The following is a 22,077-nucleotide window of genomic DNA, read 5'->3' as shown; positions in this document are numbered from 1 at the left end:
AGCACGGCACCCACCTCACCTTTCCCCCCACTGCGATGCGTCCCGTGGGAATAAGTCAACGTCCCCAACCAGGGCACAGTCGAGCACGCGGCTCATCTCTGGCCACAGGTTGAGCCTGGCAGGCACCACCCCTGTTCCTGGAGGTTGGGGAGGGCCCGCACAGTGCCCTGCCCCGCTGTGTGGCTGCACAGAGGGAGTGGCCCGGGGGGCTCGGGGGACTCCGTGTCTCGTGCTGGTGGGGTCGTGGAGGGAGATGGCTTTGTCTCTCCCCAGCAGTCCTTGAAGGTGTCTGTCCTTCAGCTTAGCCCGTTGGTCACTGGTGTCTGTCTGTCTATGTAGAAGCACGTCAGGTAAACAGACACCCGCGCTGCGTTTGCTGCAGGAAGTGGGCATGCTGAGTTTATGGCCTTTTTACTCCCTTTCTTTTGAGACACTTTGAATGGCACCTGGTTGGAAGTGGGAGTGGACAGCAGACACGGTCACCACCCCGTGTGCAGGTGGCCCCTGCCCGGCGGTCAGGGTCCTCTCTCCCAGTGACGCACCCCGAGCGGGTGTCATTGCTTTTTGTTTCCTGTCTGTGTCTTCACGAGGTTCTGTTTTGCTTTTTTCTCCATCTCTTCTGCGGCTTGTTCCTCCTCCAGCTCTGTGCTGCTTCCCTGTCGTCTCAGCTCGGGTTCCTAGGCCAGCAGCTGCGGGTGCGAGGGCGGAGGTGGCAGGTGGGCCTGGGGGGCTCAGGCCCAGCCGCCTGGCGAGAAGGCGCAGGCTCTGTCCGTCCTGCCTCGCCTGTGGCCCACGCCAAGCTCAGTGGCAGAGTTGGGTGTTGAGGAGCAAGGGCGGCCCGGAAGGTTCTCCATGGTTCTCCAAGGTTCTCCACGGAGCCAAGTCCCCCAAGAGCACAGTGTGGCCCCCTGCTCTGGGCGCGGCCAGTGTGGTGAACACCTTTTTTTTTGACTTTGTACAAAGAGAAGTTACGCCTGTTTCCCCTTTCTCGGTGTGTGGCCGTCCACGTTAAGGCATGTTGACAGGGTCATTAAATAGGCAAGTAACAAGTCTCCACATGTGTTTTTCGAGCACCTTCTGGGGCTGACCCTGTGGTCCTGTTTGCTGGCAGTCTTCTGTTGTTCTCGTCAGGGGCCCTTGTGATGAGCGTAGCTCCCAGGGGATCCTTGGCCGTCTTTTTAAGGCCACTTGAGTGTTTTTTTTGTCCCTGCAAGTACTTGGGAGTGGTGATGGCATTTCTGGAGGCGGGGCCATCTTTAGGGAGCCCTGACAGCGTGGGTCGGGTTGGCCTGGTCTCAGGGCACCTGTTCCAGCTCAGTCTTGCCTGCCACGGCCGTGACCGCGGCCCCCTCGCCGGTGCCGGCACTGTGGGTTCACTCACCTCTGCAGCCACAGCCGCACTCCAGGCCGGAGTCACAGCAGGTCACAGTTTCACTCCCGTTATGATGGGGATATTTTCTTTAAATGTTTAAGTTTTATTTTATACTGTTTCTTCCACCCCCACACTGGTTTCTACCGCTAAGTGGCCAATAATCTCCGTAGAGAGGGCCGTCGGGAAGGCCGAGAGTGGCCGGCCCTGCCTAGTCAGCCTGCGATAGGTCGCCCTGCCCCTGCCCGTCTGCTGTGTTGCGCTCACCACATGGGGCTGGTGTGTTTCTCTCCTGTCCAGCGCTGTTCCCGGGCGGCGGCAGAACACCATTGTGGTGAAGGTGCCGGGCCAAGAAGACAGCCACCACGAGGACGGGGAGAGCGGCTCCGAGGCCAGCGACTCCGTCTCCAACTGCGGGCAGTCGGGGAGCCAGAGCATCGGGAGCAACGTCACCCTCATCACCCTGAACTCGGAAGGTGCGTCCCGGAGAGTTTCTTCTCCCCTTGGCTGGAGCAGCCACAGGGACAGGTTTTTCCCCCTCTTCTTGCTTTTTAGAAACGTCATATGTGTTTATTGCTTTCTCAAAAAGCGATACGGTATGAAAACGACGAAGAAAGGGAAATAACTTGTCATTGCACCGCTCAGAGATCTCTAAGCCTTCTGGGCCTTTTCTCTGCACACCTGATAATTTTAGAACTCGCTCGTTCCCTGACACGGTAGAAATCTCTCCCCATTGATGCAGATTTGCATAGTTGTGTCCAATCCGTGTCACTTATTTAATCTACTTCCGGCTGCTTTCCTAGGTCAGACAGTTGTAACCTCTCATCGTTTTTCCTTGCGGTCGGCTGTCTCTGATGCTCAGGCCTTTTGCATCCCTGTGGTTGGCGTCCGGCCCAGGCTGTCAGCTGGACCACTGGGTTAAAGAGCAGTTTAAATTGGGTCCCTGGCGCCAGTGGTGCTGCCTCTTCCGCTGAGGTCGGCAGGGGGGGAGTGGGCGTCCCCTGCAGGTGAAGCTCTTTGTGCTACCTGACTCCCAGCGGGGGTTGCTGAGAGTCCCGGGTGGGGAGGACACTGCCTGTCTCCCGCAGGGTCTGAGTGCCCTGTCGCCTGGCGCTCGCCCGTGGTCGGCCCCCACTCGGGAGCCTCTGCGTGTCCCTCAGGACTAACTGACGCCCGTCACCAAGAGTGACTTTGTGACTGCAGCTACCGCAGTGCGGGGAGAGAAAGGAGGGGACTCAGACGCGTTCAGCTTTGTGTCACGGAGTTCCAAAGCCTGGGTTCGTTGACTAGCAAGAACTCGAGGTTTTTCTGCTTCTGCGTCTGACTTGTTGCTTTTTCCTAAAAACTTGACGTAGATTTTTCTGTTGAACAAAGGTGTTGCTGTTAGACTCATCAGCATATCTGAAACATTGAAAACCACGTTCTTGTCAAAAACTGCTTTCTCCCCAGTACAAATTGCGGGGCTTGAGATGGCGGAAGAGGGAAGAGAGAGAGAAAGAGGGGCAGGGAGACGTTACACATTGATACCTAATTTATATGCCGTGACACTGACCATTTTACAGCGTAGGTTTCAGTGGTTTTTGGTACATTCTCAAAGTTGTGTGGTCATCACCTCTTCGTGTAATTCTAAAATACAAGCAGAAACCTGTCCCCCTTAGCGGTCACCCCCGCATCCTCCTCCCACACCCCCCGGCCCCCGGCACCCACTGATCTGCTTTCTGTCCCCCTGATATTTTCCTCCTGGGGACATTTCGCAGTGATGGAATCCGGTGACGTCATATATATCGTAGCACGTTTCAGAGTTGCCTTCCTTCTGTGGCCAAATAATCTTCCGCTGTGCGGGGGGACCGCGTTTTGTTCATCCTCTCGTCAGTTGACGGGCATTTGGACGGTTTCCACTGTTGCATATTGTGATTAATGCTGTATATGTATGCATTGCAAGGTTGAGGCAACTGGTTTTGTTACACATTAAATTTGAGGAAAAGAGAGATGCTACTGATGTCATTTGCATGGAAACTGAATGAAAATCACATCACAAAATTGCAGACAAGACTAATCGTTCTTATTGTTGTTCTATGTAGATTTTGTGTAAATACCCACGTAGGTCTGGCTACCCATCTTGGGCCTGTTTGGTTTAAACTGTCAGCTCGGGCCAAGCCCAGTGGCTCATGCCTGTCATCCCAGCACTCAGGGAGGCTGAGGTGGGAGGATGGCTTGAGCTCAGGAGTTCGAGACCAGCCTGAGCAAGAGTGAGACCTCGTCTCTACCCAAAATAGAAAAATTAGCTGGGCATGGTGGTGAGCACCTGTTGTCCCAGCTACTTGGGAGGCTGAGGCAGGAGGATTGTTTGAGCCCAGGAGTTTGAGGCTGTAGTGAGTTATGACGACACCTCTGCACTCTACCCAGGACAACAAAGTGAGACCCCATCCCTAAAAAATAAATTAATTAATTAAAAAAAAAAACCTGTGTCAGCTGAAGAACAAAAAACTTAAAAAATTTTGGAGAGTCTGGGGTTATCATAAAACTCCAAAAATAATAAAATTTAAAAATTAAAATTTTTGATTTCATTTTTAAAAATTAAGTTTTGAAGCCTTAAAAATTTTAAATGTTTTAAAATTTATGTTTCTTAATGTGTTATGATTAATGTGAAATATATTTCAGTTGGGAGAGACAGCAGAGTGAGCCTAAAATGAATGTACCAAAAGGAATCAGATTTGGAACTTGCTTAGTATTAATATCTACAAGGAAAAATACGAATTTTCTTCATATTTGGGTTTAAATTCCTTAAATATGGGACGATACACTTCATGTAAGACATTATTCTTTAGCAAAGGCTTTGAGCAAAGTTCTACAACCACTTTTAAAACTGATTGTTTCCACCCACGGTGACTTTGACATACAATACAGGTTGTTCGGATTGGGGCAAATTGGAGAAATTTTTCCAAAATTAAATTTTACTGTGTCTTGCAGAAGAGGTCATAACTCCATTCCATTAGGAAAAAACATTTTTATCGTAAATGTCTCTCACCAACTCCGCCCCTGGGGACGTCTGTCCCAGCAGAGTGTCGTGGTGGGAAAGTCCCTGTCTGGCCGCTTTGACACAGGGGTGGGGGGAAGATTAGCCGGAGACAAATGAGGTCGTCTTCAAGTGATTCTCTGCGTACAAACGTTGGCAAAGTATCCGATCCATTAATGTCTCCTGTATCAGATTGACCGGGACCTGTGGTGCGTTGCGTGTCAGACATTTCCGTGAGATTTATGAGCGTGCTGAGCTGTTCCCGCCTGTGGCTCCCCCCAGCCCGGAGCAGCTCGCTGGCCGGGAGAAGTCGGGCCGGCACGTTCTGCATCAGAGGAGGCGCGTCAGCGTGGGGAGTGCCGACGGGGGCCGGGCTGGTCCCTGTGTCCAGTCGTCTGGGTCCCGGGGACAGCCAGGGGCTGCAAGTGGACAGATTGCTCTCGTCTTCCACGAGCATTTCAGTGCCTGAAGTTTCAGAGAATGACAGGTTTCAAAATGGTTATTTCTCAAGAATTCCAAGCAGCTGGTGTGAACTGGCGTGCTGTTTTATGTCAAACTCGGAATCCAGTTATTATCCGGCAAAGGTACCATGTCGTTTTATCCTAGTTTCTCCCTTAGACAGTTCCCTTTGTCTTGACATAAACTCCATCGGCCAGGAAGGGAGGTGGCTCCTGGCGGTCCGGAGCAGGGAAGGGTAGACTCGGAGCCCGCGCCTGTGTTCTGTCTGTCGGGGGCTGGGTCCTTGTGCGCATGTCGCGGTGAGTCCCGGGAGCGTGTGTGGCCTCGTCGCTCCAGGAGGAGCCGAGTCAGAGGGACAAATGAGCTGAAAGGGCCTAGCTGGGCTCTGTTAATGAATGAAGGGATGTGGCTACGATTCTTAACAGGGTTTGGATTCCTGCTGTGCACACAGCTGATAATTCTTACAAAACTAGACAAATCGTCCACATAGAATGTCGGGTACGTCCTTTTAACGGGGAGGATTGTACTTCAGTCTCGATTGCATTATCGTCAGGAACTGGTCTCGTGGATGTCAGCGGGGTGACCTCTGTGGGGACTCTCAGCACGGGAGGTGGCGAGGCCGCCTGGAGGGGCGGGTCGTCTGTGGGATCGTTGGCATGGAGCGCGTCGTGGCGCCCGTGCTGTGAAGGCGGATTAGGTAGAATTGCCGTGTTCACAAGACACGAGCCACACATATGGAAAGAAGAAAACTTAGCCAACAATATTCCTTGAAAATGTATTTATGCACTTTGTTTTACATGGGTGTTTCTGACGTAGGTGCTGTGGGTGGTGACATTGGAACACGCTGTCATGGCGGTCGTAACTTGGCCGCAGGGGAGAGCGGGACTGCGGATAGGTCAGCGGAGACAGCCCTGCGAGACAGCAGGCGTGGGCCCCAGAGGACAGCGCGTCAGAGCGGTCGGGAGGGCAGTGCAGGGAGGCGGGAGGGCCACGGGACATCGCGGCTCAGCACGGGTCTCAGGATGCGCAGCCTGTGCCCAGCGGGCACACTCCTCGGGCCAGAGGGTGACGTCCTGGGACACTCACTGTGGGCTCGGTCGCACCCACAGTGACACGCACGCTGAGCGGTCAGGGTTTACCTGGGGCCGTCCGTGGAAAGGTGCCCTTTGAGAGGAGACCTCGGAGAACAGGCTCCTGGGGTGCAGAGCTAAGTGTCGCGCTGGTCTGTGCCTCTCCAGGTGCTCTCACCCCCCTGCACACAGGTGTCCGTCCCCAGCCCCTCCCACCCTCACCTGAGGACGGTGCTGCTGCTCGGGAAGGAGCCTGGTGGGCTCCCTCCCTCCCCAGACGGGGCCCAGACGCGGGCCCAGTGCCTGCAGCTCCTGCAAGCGTGTGCTGAATTGGTAGTGTTTGGCGGTGATTCTGGCACGCTGGGCAGCCCTGCCGTGGTGTCCGTCCAGTGTGATCTACAGCAGGGGCTGTTTCCACGTGGCGCAGTCCTCGTGCCTCTGCACAGCACTTCTGAGACTGCACAGGAATATTGCGGAGACGGGAGCCATCGCACCTCTGATGAGATCCCCACACGGAGACACGGGAACGCAGGAGAGTCGAGCATGTGATCTGAGCCCCGCCCACCTGCTTCCCTGCACGTGGCGTGTCGGGGAGGAGGCCGGGTGGGATGTGAGTTCCATGTCATGGTACCTCGTCCGTGTGCTCACACTGTTGTCAGGTGCCACGAGCTCCAGTGATCCCTGTCCACTCTGCTCACGCTGCCGTTGGACCCCAGGGCACTGGAGGAGCTGGTGGGGAGGGTGGGCAGACTGCTGGAGTGAAGTGTGTGAGCGAGAGGCGGGGTCCAGGCGGGGTTGGGCCCCAGGGTCAGCAGTGAGTTCAGGCTGAGCATCTCTGGGGGGACGTCCCCTCCAAGGACCGGGTGGGGCCGGGTGGGGTCGGAGATCCTGGGGGCCCCCTCTCCTTTCCCAGGAGCCTGGGGGTGCCACTCCTGCCTGTCTCACAGGTGGCGACTACGGGTGGCTTCCTGATCCCGGGGCGGTGACTCTTCAGCTCTGCGCTGGTCAGAGCTGCTACTGCCCGTGTCTTTTGTCCGCCTGGCTCGGACGGCTCTCGTGACGCACACGGCATGTGTGTAACATGGGAATGTGGTGGCGTGAACCACGGCAGAGGTCCAGGCAACATGCAAAATAGCACAGGTCTGAATCGCTTTTTAAGGTGCTCTTGGGAAGTCGGCACCCAAAGGACACCAGAGGGGAGAATTCTTAAAAAGTTTGTATTTAAACTTTCGGTTAATTCCTTCCAATAGACTCCTTCTTAAAAAATATATAAATTTATAACTATTCTCTGTGGTCTGACAGTGCAAATTCTTTTTCTTTTTCCTTTCTTTTGTCTTTTCCTCGTAGAGAATTTTGTGTACACAGGAAGTTGAATAATCTGGCAAACCTTATCAGGGAGCACGTGTGAGAGGACCTGCCTCTGTCTCAGCACAGAGAAGGTGTCACTCAGCACCTGGCAGTGTTTGCGGACCGGCAGCTTTCTAGGCAGAGACACTAGAAATGCCCAGATCCGGTTTTTCGTAGGCAGGAAGTTGTCACAGTCTCGAGCACTTTCTTCTGGTCCGGGCTCTGCCTCTGCCTTGCCCTGTGACCTTGCTCAGATCCCCGCGTTTCCACGGGCACCTGTGCCGGGGGAGGGGACGCACTTCACCTGGTTCCGCTTTGGGGTCAGAACGCTGCAGGGTTCCAGGTAGGATCGCGAGTTCTCTTGGTCTGTGATGACGTAGGGAGTTTCTTCTGCCTTCCAGGGAGGCTGTCTGAAGGTGACTGACGAGTCACCAAGCCTTTCAGTGCCTCACTTGGTAAACTTAGGTGGCCCAGAGAGGAGTCATCGTGGTTGACAGAAGCCGACCCCTCAGTGCAGCTCGGAAGCCAAGAGCCGGTGCCCGCTCGGGGGCGTCTTCCCTTGGTCCCAGACGGAGCTGGAGGGGTGTGGGTGGGCTCTGGGGCGGCACTGCCGGGCAGGCAGGGGGAGGTCCCACCCCCGTTGCGGGGTCTCTCTCGCAGGCTAGCTCTGTCTCCTCTGGTGCCGCCCTCTCTCCTCCGGCTTAGGCACTGGTGCTTCCCACGCTCGAATGCAGAGCTGTGGGCCTTGTGTTCAGTTGCCCCCAAGAAAGCCAGAGTCGGGGGCCACCGTCTTTCCCCGTGGGGAGCAGCCGGCAGGTGGAGGTCAGACTCGGCGCCTGGGCACAGTGTGGGGAGAGCTGGAAGGAAGTCAGTTCTGAGGGTAGCGGGGACATGTCTGGCGGTATGGAAGGACAGCAGGTCCGCGGGGGTCACAGGGTGGGGCAGGCGGAGCATGTGGCCTTATTGGCTCTGGGGTCCCAGAGGCCCCGCTCCTCCCACAAGTCCCTCGCCTACCCCCCGACCTCCCCCCCACCTAGGACTCGGCATCCTCCTGCCGTTACTAGCAACCTTTGGGACGTAAAACAATATAAAAGCACAGGTGCTGTGTGTGGCAGGGAAGGACGTCTGGCCACGCGAGGAGGGAAGGTCAGAGCAGGCGCTTCCCAGCCGGAGACCCCACGTCCACTGCTGAGCTGTCAGAGGAGGGAAGGGAGGAGCGGGGACCCCAACCGGGAAAGAAAAGTCCAGGGCACCGTGGCAGGCAGGACTCCGTGGTGGGGGCGGAGGGGCCCTTGGGGGTAAACACGCCCCTGCCATGCCCGGCCCACCCTGCCTCAGCGCCACGGAGGCCCTGGGTGGGCTCCACGTCCCGCATGTGTCGCTGAGCTGACCAGGCGCCTCTGGCTCCCGTGACAGCCGGGCTCAAGTGCAGAACAAAGCGTGTTTACACGTGTGATCCGCCACACTCGTCTTTCTGAAACGGAGGAGGCCTGGGTGCCTTTGGGGAGCGACAGAGCCGTGTCTGTTCTTTGTCAGCTCAGCCCCGTGGCGCCTTCTGGTGTGAGGGTAGGGGCTGCCCAGCAGCCGCCGGGGAAGCCGGAGCGGGGTTTGCCAGGGAGCTGCGCGCAGCGTCTTGCTGAGTGCTCCGGCGTCCCGACTGCGTGGCGTGTGCGGCACGTGCCCCGAGCCGAGGCTGCCTGCGGACTGTCCCTCTCTCTTCCAGAGGACTACCCCAACGGGACCTGGCTGGGCGACGAGAACAACCCCGAGATGCGGGTGCGCTGCGCCATCATCCCCTCCGACATGCTGCACATCAGCACCAACTGCCGCACGGCCGAGAAGATGGCCCTGACGCTGCTCGACTACCTCTTCCACCGCGAGGTGCAGGCCGTGTCCAACCTCTCGGGCCAGGGCAAGCACGGCAAGAAGCAGCTGGACCCTCTCACCATCTACGGCATCCGCTGTAAGTGTGGCCGCGTCCCTCTCGCGGGTGGGGTGGGCGGGAGGACGGCTGCTGGCGGGGGAGCCGAGTGGGCACCGTCTTCAGTGTGGGGAGGATGCGGCGTCAGTGGCTGAGACAGGCACGGGCCGTGGGGTCTGAGTGGAGCGCCCGTAGTGGCTGTTGTCTGTGCCCTGCAGGGGGAAAAGACAGTGGGACGGGTTTCTCCAGGGGGTTTGAAAACCAGACCTCGTGTCCTTCGGCGGCTTTGAGGAAGAGGAGGAGGAGGAGGAGGGGGAGCGAGGGGTCCTCCCTGCCTGCTTCCCGGTGGCACCAGGGAAGGCCGCCTGCCTCCTTCCTGCAGGGAGCCCGGGCCGTGGCAGCTGTGCTGTTGTGATGGAAACCGGAGGTCTAAGAAATTCTGGTGTCCAACACGGCCTGTGGAGTGTCCTCCTCTTTGAGGAGCGGCACTTGGTCATCGCGGTGTGATCCTGCCGATGGCACTTGGAGGGGATGAAGGCGCGTTCAGGTCCTTCTAACCCTAACCCGCTGCCCCGACACCCACACGCTGGTTCATCCATTCCGCGGGGTCCACGTCGTTCCGGAAGCCCTTGCTGTGGTTTCTAGCAGGACGTGGGGTAGAGGCAGCACCCACGGGACCAGAGCCCCAGCGCAGGGCCCGGCTCCCTGCGCCGGGAAACCCCGCTCTGCAGAGGTGCGCGGCGCGAGTGAACTCGGTCTCACTTGGCAGGAAGGAGAGCAGGGCAAGGGCCTGGGCGTCCGTGCCCTCCCAGCGGGCAGGGCCTGCCCTCCCCCGGGACAGAGCCTGGCTCCGCGGGCAGGTTCCCCGACGCTGACCCACGAACCTTCCTGTGAGGAGCAGTGACAGACGTCAGGGCTGACTTTTTCAGCAGCTGTCACAGAAGTGGTGGGGACACTTTCCCGTGGCCGCTCCGACTGACCTCTGATTACAACCTAGGGGTCCTGCTGACCTCAGAATTCCAGAGGTCACTGAGCGGTGGAGCCCGGGTCCCTGACAGACGTGCGTGCCGGGGGTGGCTTGGCCCAGGCTTTGTGCCCCTGCTGTCTGGGTCCGGTGGCACCTGTCGTGGGCCCTGGGGTCATCTCAGATAACCTACTGGAAGGTCCCCCGGGTGGGCAGCGGACACTGGTCTCTCCGATGGGGAAGGAAGTGGTTCGGTGACGAATAGCGTCACAGGGGAGGTTCAGAGCAGGGCCCAGCCTCTTCCTTAAGGCCACACAGTGGGTATTTCAGGCTCTGCAGGCCGACCTGCTCAGCCCTGACGCGGCCACGCACAGCTGTGGGCCAACAGTGCGGCTGGTGCCCGCCCTCTGCCACTCCCCGCTTTGGGGCCCCCCTCATGGGTGACCTGGATGCTGTGCTCTGGGGGGGCCTGAGAAGGGCCCTCGGGACTCTCTCGACAAGTGGGGCACAGGTGTGGCCCCATGATTTTCCCCATGACGGAGGGGGTCACCACACTGGGAGACAGTGGGGACGGTGGCCGGGAGGCTCTGGCGTTGGGTGCGGCGTGCAGCGCGAGTCCAGCCTCACCGGCTCCGCGGGAGCGATTAGATCGCGGCTTCCCTTGGGCAGAGGTCAAGATTCCTCGTGTTTTCTAGGCCAGCACTATCAAGTCAGGTCTGTAATTTCAAGAAATAAGTTGTTGGCACTCGTTTTCTGCTTTGCTTTCTCTTTGAACTTGAGATTACATTAGCAGTGCTGGTGTTTTCATTCCTTCGCAACTGATAAACCTCCCGCCACCCACCGAGGACGCGGCGAGCCCTGCTGGTCGCTGCCCAAGAGCCGCGCGTCCTCTGTGAGGCTCGTCACTTGAGAGCCGGGACCTGGCTTTGTCATCTGAGCCACGGTGTCGGTCACGGGAGCTCTAGAGAGCGGAAGGCAGCCACAGGGACGGGGCCACCGCCCGGCGCCCACCAGCAGTGGAGGGGAGTGTGGCGCGGTCGGGCTGCTCCCCCGGGGGAGGTGAAGGGACAGGCCGCCGAGGGCACAGAGTGGGGCGGGACCGGGTGGGACGGCTGCCGCGGCTCTGTGGGCACCGTGTGCCTCAGCCACCAGGCCTGGGGGCTTCTGCTCCCCGTATCCGGGAAACTGCTGCCGTTGCCATCCTCACCCGAAGGTGCCACACGTCTCCCAGCCGGAGCAGCCAGCGTGCTCGGGTCGAGGGAAACCAGAGAGCAGGGGCACACGGTGTGCAATCGGGGGGTCCCTGCGTCTGCCCCGGGGGGCCTTGGGGTGCTGGTGAGGACCACACAGCGCGGCCGCCTCTTCCCCACTCGGTGGGCACCAGGCTGCTTCTCACTCCTAACCGGTAACCCGACATGGACAAATCACTTCTCCTTTCTCTGGCTTTCGCCTCAGAACTGAAGTGAGGGTCATGACATTCTTGTTTCGTGAGTGTTTTTGTTCTTAACGTGTGTCTAGGGATGAAACGCTTCTGCAAGTGCACAGTAGCAGTTGGGTTCAAGGTAATCTTCCGATCACATCACTGTAAGATTTTCCCCACACCGTGTGTTAGGCCGAGGCTGCCCAGAGGTGCAGACAGCTGTTGGAAGAGCAGTGGGAGCAGCGGTGGCAGGGGGTGCCAGGGGGTGCCAGGGGGGGCCGGGGGGTGACGGGGGGGGCCCTGGGGGGCGGGAGCCTGAGCCACAGCAGGTCAGAGCTTCCTGCGGGGCCGCGCAGAGGTGGGTGCTGGCCCCCCACGGGGTCTGAGCGAGAGCCCTGTGCCCTGTCGGACCCCGTCGGACCTTCCGAACCACAGCTCTGCATGGCAGAGACGTTTTTGCTGCTGGTTCGTCGGTTGGTTTCTCCTGGCAGCCAGCGGGGGCCTCGCCACCCCTCGAAGCCTTGAGTTGCTGCTGGAAGGAACTAGGAGGACTTGTCAAGGGACAGCGTGTGACGGTGTGAATGTAGGTCCTTCCTTCAAAGGACAGAAACCAGGCTTTGACCTGGCAAGTTGATTTTTATACAGTCGAATTTAAATATTAATGTTTTTACTCATTTTTATATTTATACACCCATGTGATTTATATATTTATACAATATATAAATTGTATTATACAATATAGTATATAAAACATATGTATTTAATGTATATTAAAATATATATTTACATAGTGTATATATACTTGTTAGTGATGGAAAAGAATATATAAAATATATATTAAGAAAAATTAGCTGGGCATAGTGGCGCATGCCTGTAGTCCCAGCTACTCAGGAGGCTGAGGCAGTAGGATCGCTTAAGCCGAGGAGTTTGAGGTTGCTGTGAGCTAAGCTGACGCCACGGCACTCACTCTAGCCTGGGCAACAGAGTGAGACTGTCTCAAAAAAAAAAAAAATTAAAACTTAATATAATTTTTCAGTCCCTAGACGTATCTAGAAGTTTTTTCCTTGGGTGTGAAGACGCGAGGAGGACAGGAGGAGGGTTTTGAGCATGTTTCTGACGTGCCCCACACACGTTTTCCTACCGCGTGTGACTGTAGTTTCCTTTCTTGTCTTGCAGACCACGGTTGCAGGTGGCCCGTGTGTAGGTGCAGCCGGCAGTGGGTCCTCCCGTGACCGTTTACCTGAGTTTTCATAGCTGGGCTCCCTGGTGACTGTGGTCAGCGGTCGGGTCCTTCTGAAACCAGAGTCAGTAGGTGGGGTCACCGGGAATTATGTGACTGTAATTTTAATCCTTGGTTTCTGTCACAGTTGCGCTCTGCGTTTGGGTTCTCCTCTCCCTGAAGCTGGTGAGAGCCCAGCCTGGGTGAGGCTGTCGCCGGCACACAGCAGTAGCTCAGGACGTGTTTATCGAGTGGAGATTCTGTGACTATCTTAGGGATGACCTGGAAGAACATGAGAAAGGAGCGTTGATGCTTCAGTTGTGAATTTGCTTGTACACGTGAGGAGGAAAAAGTGCTGCTGAAACTACTTTAGGTTATTGTTCTTTCTGATCCTATAAATCCTACTCCTTAACTTGTTTTTTTTTTTTTTTTTATCTAGAGTAAGAAACTTTGGCTGTCAGTCTATTCAGAGTCAAATATGTCTTAAGCTTGTATTTACAGAAAAAGTCAAGAAGTGTCTTTCCAGAATCCAAGATACTTTGGATACTTAATATGGTACTTAAAACAAACACTTCCTCTGTTTTGATTATTTCTAGTATTTTGGTCTCAGTAAAGACAGATTTTTTAGGGCTTGGGCAGTAATTTAACTCTCAGTGGATGGTCCAAACTCCATGCTCCCGGTAGTCAAAACAGGACGTTTTTCAGCTTAATCTTTTTGTTGTTACAACGTTGAATTCCATCCATCTATTTTCCTGTTAATCAGTGGAGTTGCATGAGCCAGCTCTCGAGGTCGCTGTGCTGAAGAGAATTTCTTAGGATTCCCAAGTTGGTCATCATTAATTCTTGTTGCCGTTTGGTACAAAGAAGGGGTCACGTGGTCTGGTGAGAGGTGGGCTAGGCGTGCAGTAGGGAGCTACTGCATCCTGGTCACGTGGTCTGGTGAGAGGTGGGCTAGGCGTGCAGTAGGGAGCCACTGCATCCTGTCCTCAGCTTCCTCCTTGTCCAGTGAGGGGGCTCTGGATGCCGCTGGGTGGTGTTTGAGAGCTCCCAGGAACATGCGTGATGAGCTGGGTGCCAGGGAGGTGCTGTCCCGTGTGTGGGGTGAGCCCTGGAGGAGCACGGGACCACATACGCCTGCGGTGGCCCCACGGGGGAGCGCGGGCCGTGCCCGTGCAGCCAGGTGTGGGGGCTCCAGGGATAAGAACAGCGGCGGGGTGTGTGCTCCTTGAGCAGGCATGAGTGAGGCCCCAGCAAGTCACACACGCGCCCAGCAGACTTAGGTAGCAATGGAAGAATGTCTTACGGCCAGTTGTAATGATTTTTTTATCCAATAAGTATTTAAGCATTTGCTATGTGCTGAGACATGCTGGGTGCTTGACACGCATAGGTGAACAACACGGAGACCCCGTGTTTGTGAGGGAAGCAAAGAGTAAACACAGATTCATGAGCGGATGAATCCTGCTGGTGTCGGAAAGTGACCAATGCTCTGAATAAACGGCCAGTCCCAGGTGCGGGGGACACGCTGAGCATGAAGGGTGGGTTACGGAGGTGACGTTCGGCCGAGACCCGAAGGCGTGAGGAGGTCGCCACGCAGACGTGAGTGAGCGTGAAGGGTGATGAGCTGGAGTTTCAGAAAACCGGTTTTCACTGAATTGTTGAGATCCTCGATTTTACTCTCTAGACATTACGTCCCGTCCGTGACCGCAGGGCCGAGGGAGAGGCTGGGGGCTCGTGGGAGCACCTTGTGCCCCTCCTCACGTCCGAGTTATTTGAAAGTTAGGCACGTTAGAAGAACGTGTGACTGTGTTCTAGTACGTATTTGTACTTGGGAGGTCATTTCCTGACTGGCCACCTACGTCTCTGTGATACATGATCTTCCGGATCCTTGATCTTCCAGATCCTTGCACGGAGCGGGGCTCAGGCCCTGCGGGAGCGCCTGGGGGTGCGGCGGCTGCTCCCAGACAGGGAGGCCTTTATCTCACAGCTCGTATTTGCGGTGTGTTCTCCCAGGCCACCTTTTCTATAAATTTGGAATCACGGAATCTGACTGGTACCGGATCAAGCAGAGCATCGACTCCAAGTGTCGGACGGCGTGGCGGCGGAAACAGCGGGGCCAGAGCCTGGCGGTCAAGAGCTTCTCGCGGAGAACGCCATCCTCATCCTCCTACAGTGCCTCAGGTACGCCTTTCGCTTTGCGGGGGCTGCCCCTCTCCCCTCCAGCTCGAGCGCAGTCCGCACGGCCGTGCCCTGAGGGGCACAGTCTAGAGCGGGGACGACGTGTGTTGCAGAATCTGCAGCGACCCGTGGGGACCCTGGACGGGAAGCCTCCACTCTGTGCTCACCCCCCCGGCTGGAAACCTCAGCCAGACCCGCTCGAGGCTCCGCCGTGTGGGACAGAGGGCCCACGGGGCCACCCTGGAGGTTTGCTAGATGCTGGGTGTCCAGGCCTTTGCCTGCTGATGTGGGTCTGAGGCAGAGAGAGGGCGGGGTCAGGACCCGGACAGGTGCGTGAGGCCCTGCTCACCTCCTCCCTCCGCTGTCTGCTCAGCTTGTAGCGTAACGACAGTAACAGTAACGTTATTGTATTGCTGTTATGTGCATGGTGACCACAGATGAAGGGTTGGGTGGATTCCAAATTTTTATACTCTTCTTATTTTGAATTTTTGGCCTCAAGACTTATCCACAAGATGATGGGAAAAAAGAATCCTCTTAGTGGTGTTGCTGGAAGGATTGATTTTCCCTGGGAAAATTTTACCAGGAATGACAATGTGACTTTATATTGCCTTTCACCCAAGACATCCCAAAATATTTGAATAAATATTTGAATTAAAACAATTCCTTTTAAACTCCCACAGTAGCTCCCTTGGCAGTGGCTCCTGGAACTCGAGCTCTGGCCGGGGCTGGGGTCAGGACCCGGGGCAGCCGTGGGCAGGGCCCGCTCTTCTGAGTGGGGTCTTCCTGGGCCAGAACTCTGTGATCTGGAAGCATTGCAAGTTACAAACCAGCTCTCCCGGAGAGCTCGGAGTCCTTCCGAGCCATCCTGCAGGAAGCGGCTCTGCGGTTGTTTTGGTAGTTATCAGATACTCAGCCGTGGCTGTTGCCAAGGGTTCCTGAAGATGGGAGCTGGCGGGCGGTAGCGGCCACCCAAGTCGCACCCCGAAAGCAGTGCTCTTTTGAGTGGCATGCGTGGCAGAGCTCTTAGAGGGGAGTCGAGGCCTTTCTGTCGCAAGTAGGGATGCCGCCGTGGGAATTTAGAGAGCTGGCAGCCCTGGGCGTGGGGCAGACGCATTCGCCGAAATGCCGTGTGGCGCAGTGGCCTGCGGCTGCGGCAGTGGAGTCACAGAAGTGGGATCCGTGACCTGAGATCCGCCGCCGAGTGTTGCTAACCGGGCGCGGAGCAGACGTGAAAACTGCAGTTATGGCATGTCCCATTTTAATTAAAAACGTACAGCTACATGCGGACCGTGGTCGAAGATCTGTATGTGGTAATTTTAGCAGTGGCTGTCTCTGGGCAGGGGGATTATCATTTGTATTTTTGTCTTTGTATTTTACTATAGTTCCTAAATTATTTCCAGTAAGCACTGCATTAGTTTTATAGTTTTAAATAAAATGCTGTTTAAAATTCAGGGGGAGGGGATTTCTGCTTTTAGTCGTGGCAAGATGCGGTCGGGACGAAACCCTGTGCACAGCTGTTCTAAGACGTTGGGCAGCAACCAGCTCAGGACCGTGACCCCCCCAAGGAGGTGACCCTGCCGCCACCCTGGGTTTCTTTCAGGAGGCACAGTTTGGACCATGGGGCAGTGGGGGAGGTTCCACGCATAGCGTGGCTGTGCCACCAGGTCGAGGGCACAGGTGGGAGTTCAGAGAGGCTGAGGCAGCTGACGGTTGTGGAGTCCAGCTCTTGAGAGAGTTCCACGACGGTGAGCTGCAGAGTCTGCACGGGGCTCCCTCGAGCGTTTGCTGGATCCGAAGACACGCGTGCGCCAAGCACAGGGCGGCCAGTGTCTGAGCAAATGCCCCTGGGCTCGCTCGGGGCCGAGGGCCGTTCAGGTTCCCGCCAGCCGGAGGGTTCAGGTCCTCTGTGGTCGGCCAGGGCCTCCCGGGGAGAAGCCAGAAGGCAGAGCCTGCTGGGGGGGCTGAGCTGTCCCCAGAGTAAAGGCAGGGTTGAACAGCAGCCTTGGAAAGATCTCGCTGAATCACAAGTAACAACGCTTTTAAAACGAAAGACAACAAAACCTAGACGCCCAAAAAAGCAAAATCCACAATGTCCCGTGTCCAGTCAACACCACCAAGAAGCAGGACAGTGACCCAAGACCAGCAAAACCCGTCGATAGAAAGAGACCTGGTCTGGAGTCAAAGGACCAGGACAGGACAACCTGTATTAAAATTACATTCCAGGATTTAAAGGTGGAAAGGGACGTTGCAAGGAGATCTTGAAGAACCTTAGGAGACAGGAAGTAGGAGATCTAGAAACACCGCACGGGAATTCCAGAGATTATAAATGAGGGGGGTTGTGCGGCTGTGTCCGTTTGGCCAGATTAGTGGTTTATTTCATCCGGTGGGGCATCGAAACCCGAGCTAAGGCTCTCGCGGGCACCTTCGTGACCAGCGGCTCTCACCGTGTGGCCTGACCACTGCTGGGCGCGTGGGTCTGCGTCATCAGGGCGCTGATGGATCTCGAAGGGGCAAAAGGAATGAGATGAAATTTCCCAGCTGCAAACGTGGCCGCAGAGCATGGCAGGGGTGCGGGCGTGGCATGGCGCGTGGGAAGCTGGGCGGTTGGCCAGCTGCGTTCCGTGACGTGGCCGCCTCAGGGCCAGCGTGGCTGCAGGTGCTTCACCTGTGGCGGGCTCTGTGCACGGTGAGAGGTGAGATCCTGCCGGCTCTGAGCTCGTCCGACCCGTGGCTACGTGGTAACGTTTTGGAGCCACTTAAAGAACTGTTCAGAGACGGGCTTTCATGGGCGTAGCGGGATTTGAAATCACTGCCTTTGGGGGAAGGGTTAAAGGAAACGGCTAGAAATTCAGATCTCACAGGCCTGATAACCAGGTCCACGAAATGCCAAGGAGGTGGCACATCCATGGGGAATGGGAGTGGCTCCGGGGGTCCTACAAGGGTGGGCACAGGAACAGCAGGTTCTGGAAGGGGGACGTCAGCCCGTCTGGGATGTTGTCCTTTTTCTCCCGGGGTCCACGTGGCCTAGCCCAGGGCCAGACGCAGGGTTGGCCCTCCACGCGTGTCCTGAACACGCAGCACTTTCAGCTGTGCTCTGCTCTCTGAAGAGGGACGCTGTGCCCGGTGCCGGAGGAGGAGGGGACACACACAGGCATGGCTGGGAACGAGAGTCACGTTCAAAGTGGGCTTCTCAAAAACCCTGTGAGGGCGGTTGGCGCAACTGTATTCCCGTGGCCTCGGGTGTTTATTTGTCTAGGAAGAAGCAAGAGTGAGTTCCTGAGCTATCATATCCAGTCTCGCCCACTGCCGGGAAACTCAGACAAGCGCCGCTTTCCCGCGGAGTTCGCTGGAAGCCAGAAGCTCACCCGCGGCTGCCATCTATGTCTACGCAGCACCAGTGTGGAATGCGCTTTGAGGAAAATGTAGAACACGTTCTTTTAAAAGGACCCGTATTGTAAACCTCAGTTGATTTAAAAGTCCTCTATTTTAATGTACTTCGTACTTGGCCAAAGTTAGACAAAGCAGAGTAGGTAGTCAGGTACAGGGACTCTGGAATCTTTGTTCTTGTTGCAGCTGCTCTTGGCCTAACAAAGCTGATCTGATATGCAAGGTGGTTGGCAACAGAAATGTTCCGGCAAAAAGTAATTAAGCCAGACTCGTGTTAATTTGGAATTGGTAGTAATTCCAGCTGGGGTTGCCGCGTTTGCTTTTCAATTACAGCAGACGGAAAAGGAACTTCCAAATAAATACTGCGGACGGGATTCCGGGCCAAGGCCAGCCTGTTCGGTTACATCAGTGCGGCCAATGTGAACACAAGCCGTGAAAGCAGGAGTTCCAAGCGATTTTTAAAGTCAGTTTATGAAATCATCTGTATTGTACCCTCCTACCTGGCCACACTGTGTGAAATTTATACGTGCTCGAGTTTAAGATGCCTGGATTTTATTGTTTAAAATATAATTCAGCCTTTTCCCCCACACGTCTCATGGGCGTGCTGAAACCCTCAGGTGGGATTAGGCAGTGGCCCGTATTTTAGGGTTGCAGAGAACCAGCTCCCGGAAACCGCTGCCTGCGCACCTGTGTGCAGCTGTCGTCACCTCCGCCCGTGGCAGTCCTGGGGGGCTGGGGGAGAGCCAGGCCAGGGGAGGGGAGAGGCCCCCTGCGGCTGTGCCGTGTCTCCAGTTCTCTGCCTTACAGCGGACAGGGTGATCTGGCACCTTCTTGGGTCCCCCCTGGACTGACTGGCATTGGGGTGGGCACCCTCATCTCCCGTGGCTCGCCGTGGCTCTTAGACTATTCTTGATCGTGGACAAGTAACCAACGCAGTTTTTTTGCACTAGACTTTACTATCAGTGTAAGTTATAAAATAGGGACTTAGTCTTCCCATTGTACAGTTGTAGCGAGCTATTGAATAAACGGTAATTTTGATCATTTGAATCTTTGGAAACCATTTATATCACACCTACAAATCATGTCTTCTATGACTTTTAGAATCCTGGGGACTGCCATTGTTCTTGGTTGTATTTTGAGTGATTGGGATCTGTCAAATCAGTTGGTTTTTACTGACACTGGAGCAGAAGTTATCTGGGAGTCCGTTTGTTATACATAGTTCTTATTCGCTAGCAGAGTGGCCCTTACGTAGTTTATTCACGCGCCCTCTTACTGAAGTTTGAAATGGGTATTCCTCCTTGCATATTTTTAAGCTGACATTTAAAAAAGCTGATGCCTAACATTTTTCAGTATAAAGTAATTGAAAAGGATGTAATTTCCAGCATATTATAAGTATTAACATCTTATTGTTATATTACTTTAAAAAATGTATTCAGTGGAATCTATATACCATGGCAGTTGGATACTTACCATTATTTGTTAAAAAAAATACACGAAAAGATTTTATTTAACAATTAGAAATTCCATAGCTTTCATTTTTCTCCTTCCATTAATTCTTTTTTTAATTTTAATTTTTTTAGAGATAGGGTCTCTGTCACCCAGGCTGGAGTGCAGTGGTGTGATCATAGCTCACTGCAGCCTTGAACTCCTCAGCTCAAGTGATCCTCCTGCCTCAGCCTCCCAAAGTCCTGGGTTTACAGGTGTGAGCCACCATGCCTGGCCTCGTCCATATTAATATTCTAATTCTCTCACAGAATTTCATCTTAATACTATTATCTAACTGTCTATTTTGCGGAGGGAGACAGGGTCTCACTCCGTTGCCTGGGCTCAACAGCATGATCATAGCTCACTGCAACTTCAAACTCCTCCTGAGCTCAAGTGATCCTCATACCCCAGTGTCTTCGTAGCTAGAGCTACAGACGTGTGCTGCCATGCCCAGCTAATTTTCTAAACTATTCATAGAGATGGGGTCTTGCTATAATGCCCAGGCTGGTCTCGGACTCTTAGCCTCAAGCGATCCTTCTGCCTTGACCCCCCCCAAAGTGTACAATATATTTTTATATTTAAAAGTTCTTTTATTGATCAATCATAATTATCTGCAATAAAATGTATGTATACTTTGAAAATTAAAATTTTTTCCCTGAACTGTCAGTGTTCTAAGTGTTCAAGAAAATTGCGATTGTGGTATCATTACAATTCAAATCAATACACAACACCTCAAAACATACATATCTCATTTTGATTAGATACAGAAGGTAGAATCTTTTGGAAATGGATCTTCAAGTGAGTGGATGGAGCTTTTCCCTAGTTTGTTTGATTATCTGGAACAAATACGGTTTATTGCTGGTCTAGAACAGGTCTCAGTGTCAGTTTTAGTCCTAGTTTTCATATTTGCAGATGCATCCTGAGGAACTCAGTTCATTTAAATAAGTCTGGGACTAGGAGGAGTTTTGTTACGACAGCGTCACTCGGTTCTTCAGACCCTTCTGGTTTCCATGTCAGAAATCTGTTAAACTAATGATTACTGTTAAATCTGTTAAACTAATGATTACTGTTAAATCTGTTAAACTAATGATTAACGAGCGTGGAGGCGTGCTGACCAGACGTTTCCTTTCCTCTCCCGTCGGGGTGGGGGTGAGGGGCGAGAGGGAGGCTGCGATCCTGTCTTGTTCCATGGGGGCTGGTTCCCGAGAAGGCCTAACGCCCTCCCTGCCTCGCCCCGCAGAGCCGATGATGGGCACCCCGTCCCCCGCCAGCGAGCTCCAGCCGCCGCCGCCGCAGGCCCTGCACTACACCCTGGCCAACGCGCAGCAGGTGCAGATCCACCAGATCGGCGAGGACGGCCAGGTGCAAGTAGTATGTACCCTTCTCGATCGTGTCTCGGGGGACGGGGGAGGCCCGGGGGGGGGGGGGGGGGGGCGAGGACGTCCAGGTGCAAGTAGCATGTACCCTTCTCGATCGTGTCTCGGGGGGACGGGGGAGGCCGGGGGTGGGGGGGGGCGGGGCGAGGACGGCCAGGTGCAAGTAGTGTGTACCCTTCTCGATCGTGTCTCGGGGGGACGGGGGGAGGCTGGGGGGCAGCTGTCACCGCGTTTCCGGAGCACACGGCCGGCCGGAGGCAGTGCACGTGCCTCACTGCGCGTAGAAGCACACGGCTGTGCGCGCTTACGTTTCAGAGACGAGGGCGAAACCAGAAACTTTGCTGGGAACCAGAAACCTCAAGTTTCCCTGGGATGTTGCTGGTGTGTTACTCACGCCAGGCTCCCTGGGGCCTTGAGGGTGGCGCTTGTCGCCGAGCCTCTGTTGCCGGGGCCCCTCCTGGACACGGGACCCCGCTCCGTGAGAAGGGGGTGCTGGCTGTCATCTCAGTGTGGCCCCAGCACGCCGCCCGAGCGGGGGGCTTACGGGAAATGTGGGCACTTGCAGGAGGGTTTTTTCCTTCTTCCCCAAGAGATGAGACAGTTTCGAATAGTGAATTTAATAAGCTTATTAAATTTGTTTCATTGAGATTCACCAAGGCAGTTACTCTCATCTTTGTTAGTAGGAAAGTTCTTTGAGGGAATTCCAGAATAGATAACTTTGCCGTAGGGTTTACATAGAACATTCTGCGGGAGTTTATTTTAAGACCCATTGGGACTAAGAATTTCAAATAAGATAATAAGTATTTCATTTAGCTAAGTAAGGGTTTATAGGAATTATTCGTCTGCCTATATCTATAAACATAAATGCA

General features: G+C 54.9%; 1 protein-coding gene across 10 annotated transcripts in view; it reads left to right on the top strand.

The window, feature by feature from the left end:
• The window catches only part of BANP (BTG3 associated nuclear protein), a 79,573-nt gene that overhangs the window by 44,366 nt on the left and 13,130 nt on the right, over positions 1-22,077 (top strand). For 6 of the 10 annotated variants that reach the window (XM_069497820.1, XM_069497822.1, XM_069497816.1 and 3 more), the window contains 4 exons: positions 1,670-1,845; positions 8,985-9,224; positions 14,796-14,963; positions 21,073-21,203. In XM_069497820.1, the coding sequence (XP_069353921.1) occupies positions 1,670-1,845; positions 8,985-9,224; positions 14,796-14,963; positions 21,073-21,203 (715 nt within the window). The remainder of the gene's footprint in view (positions 1-1,669; positions 1,846-8,984; positions 9,225-14,795; positions 14,964-21,072; positions 21,204-22,077) is intronic. The other 4 variants (XM_069497818.1, XM_069497813.1, XM_069497819.1 and 1 more) reach the window with 1 other exon arrangement.

The sequence above is a fragment of the Eulemur rufifrons genome, chromosome 23 (assembly GCF_041146395.1).
Source record: "Eulemur rufifrons isolate Redbay chromosome 23, OSU_ERuf_1, whole genome shotgun sequence".
Taxonomy (NCBI): Eukaryota; Metazoa; Chordata; class Mammalia; order Primates; family Lemuridae; genus Eulemur; species Eulemur rufifrons.
Note: the sequence above shows the minus strand (reverse complement) of the source record. Positions and strands in the feature narration are given on the sequence as shown.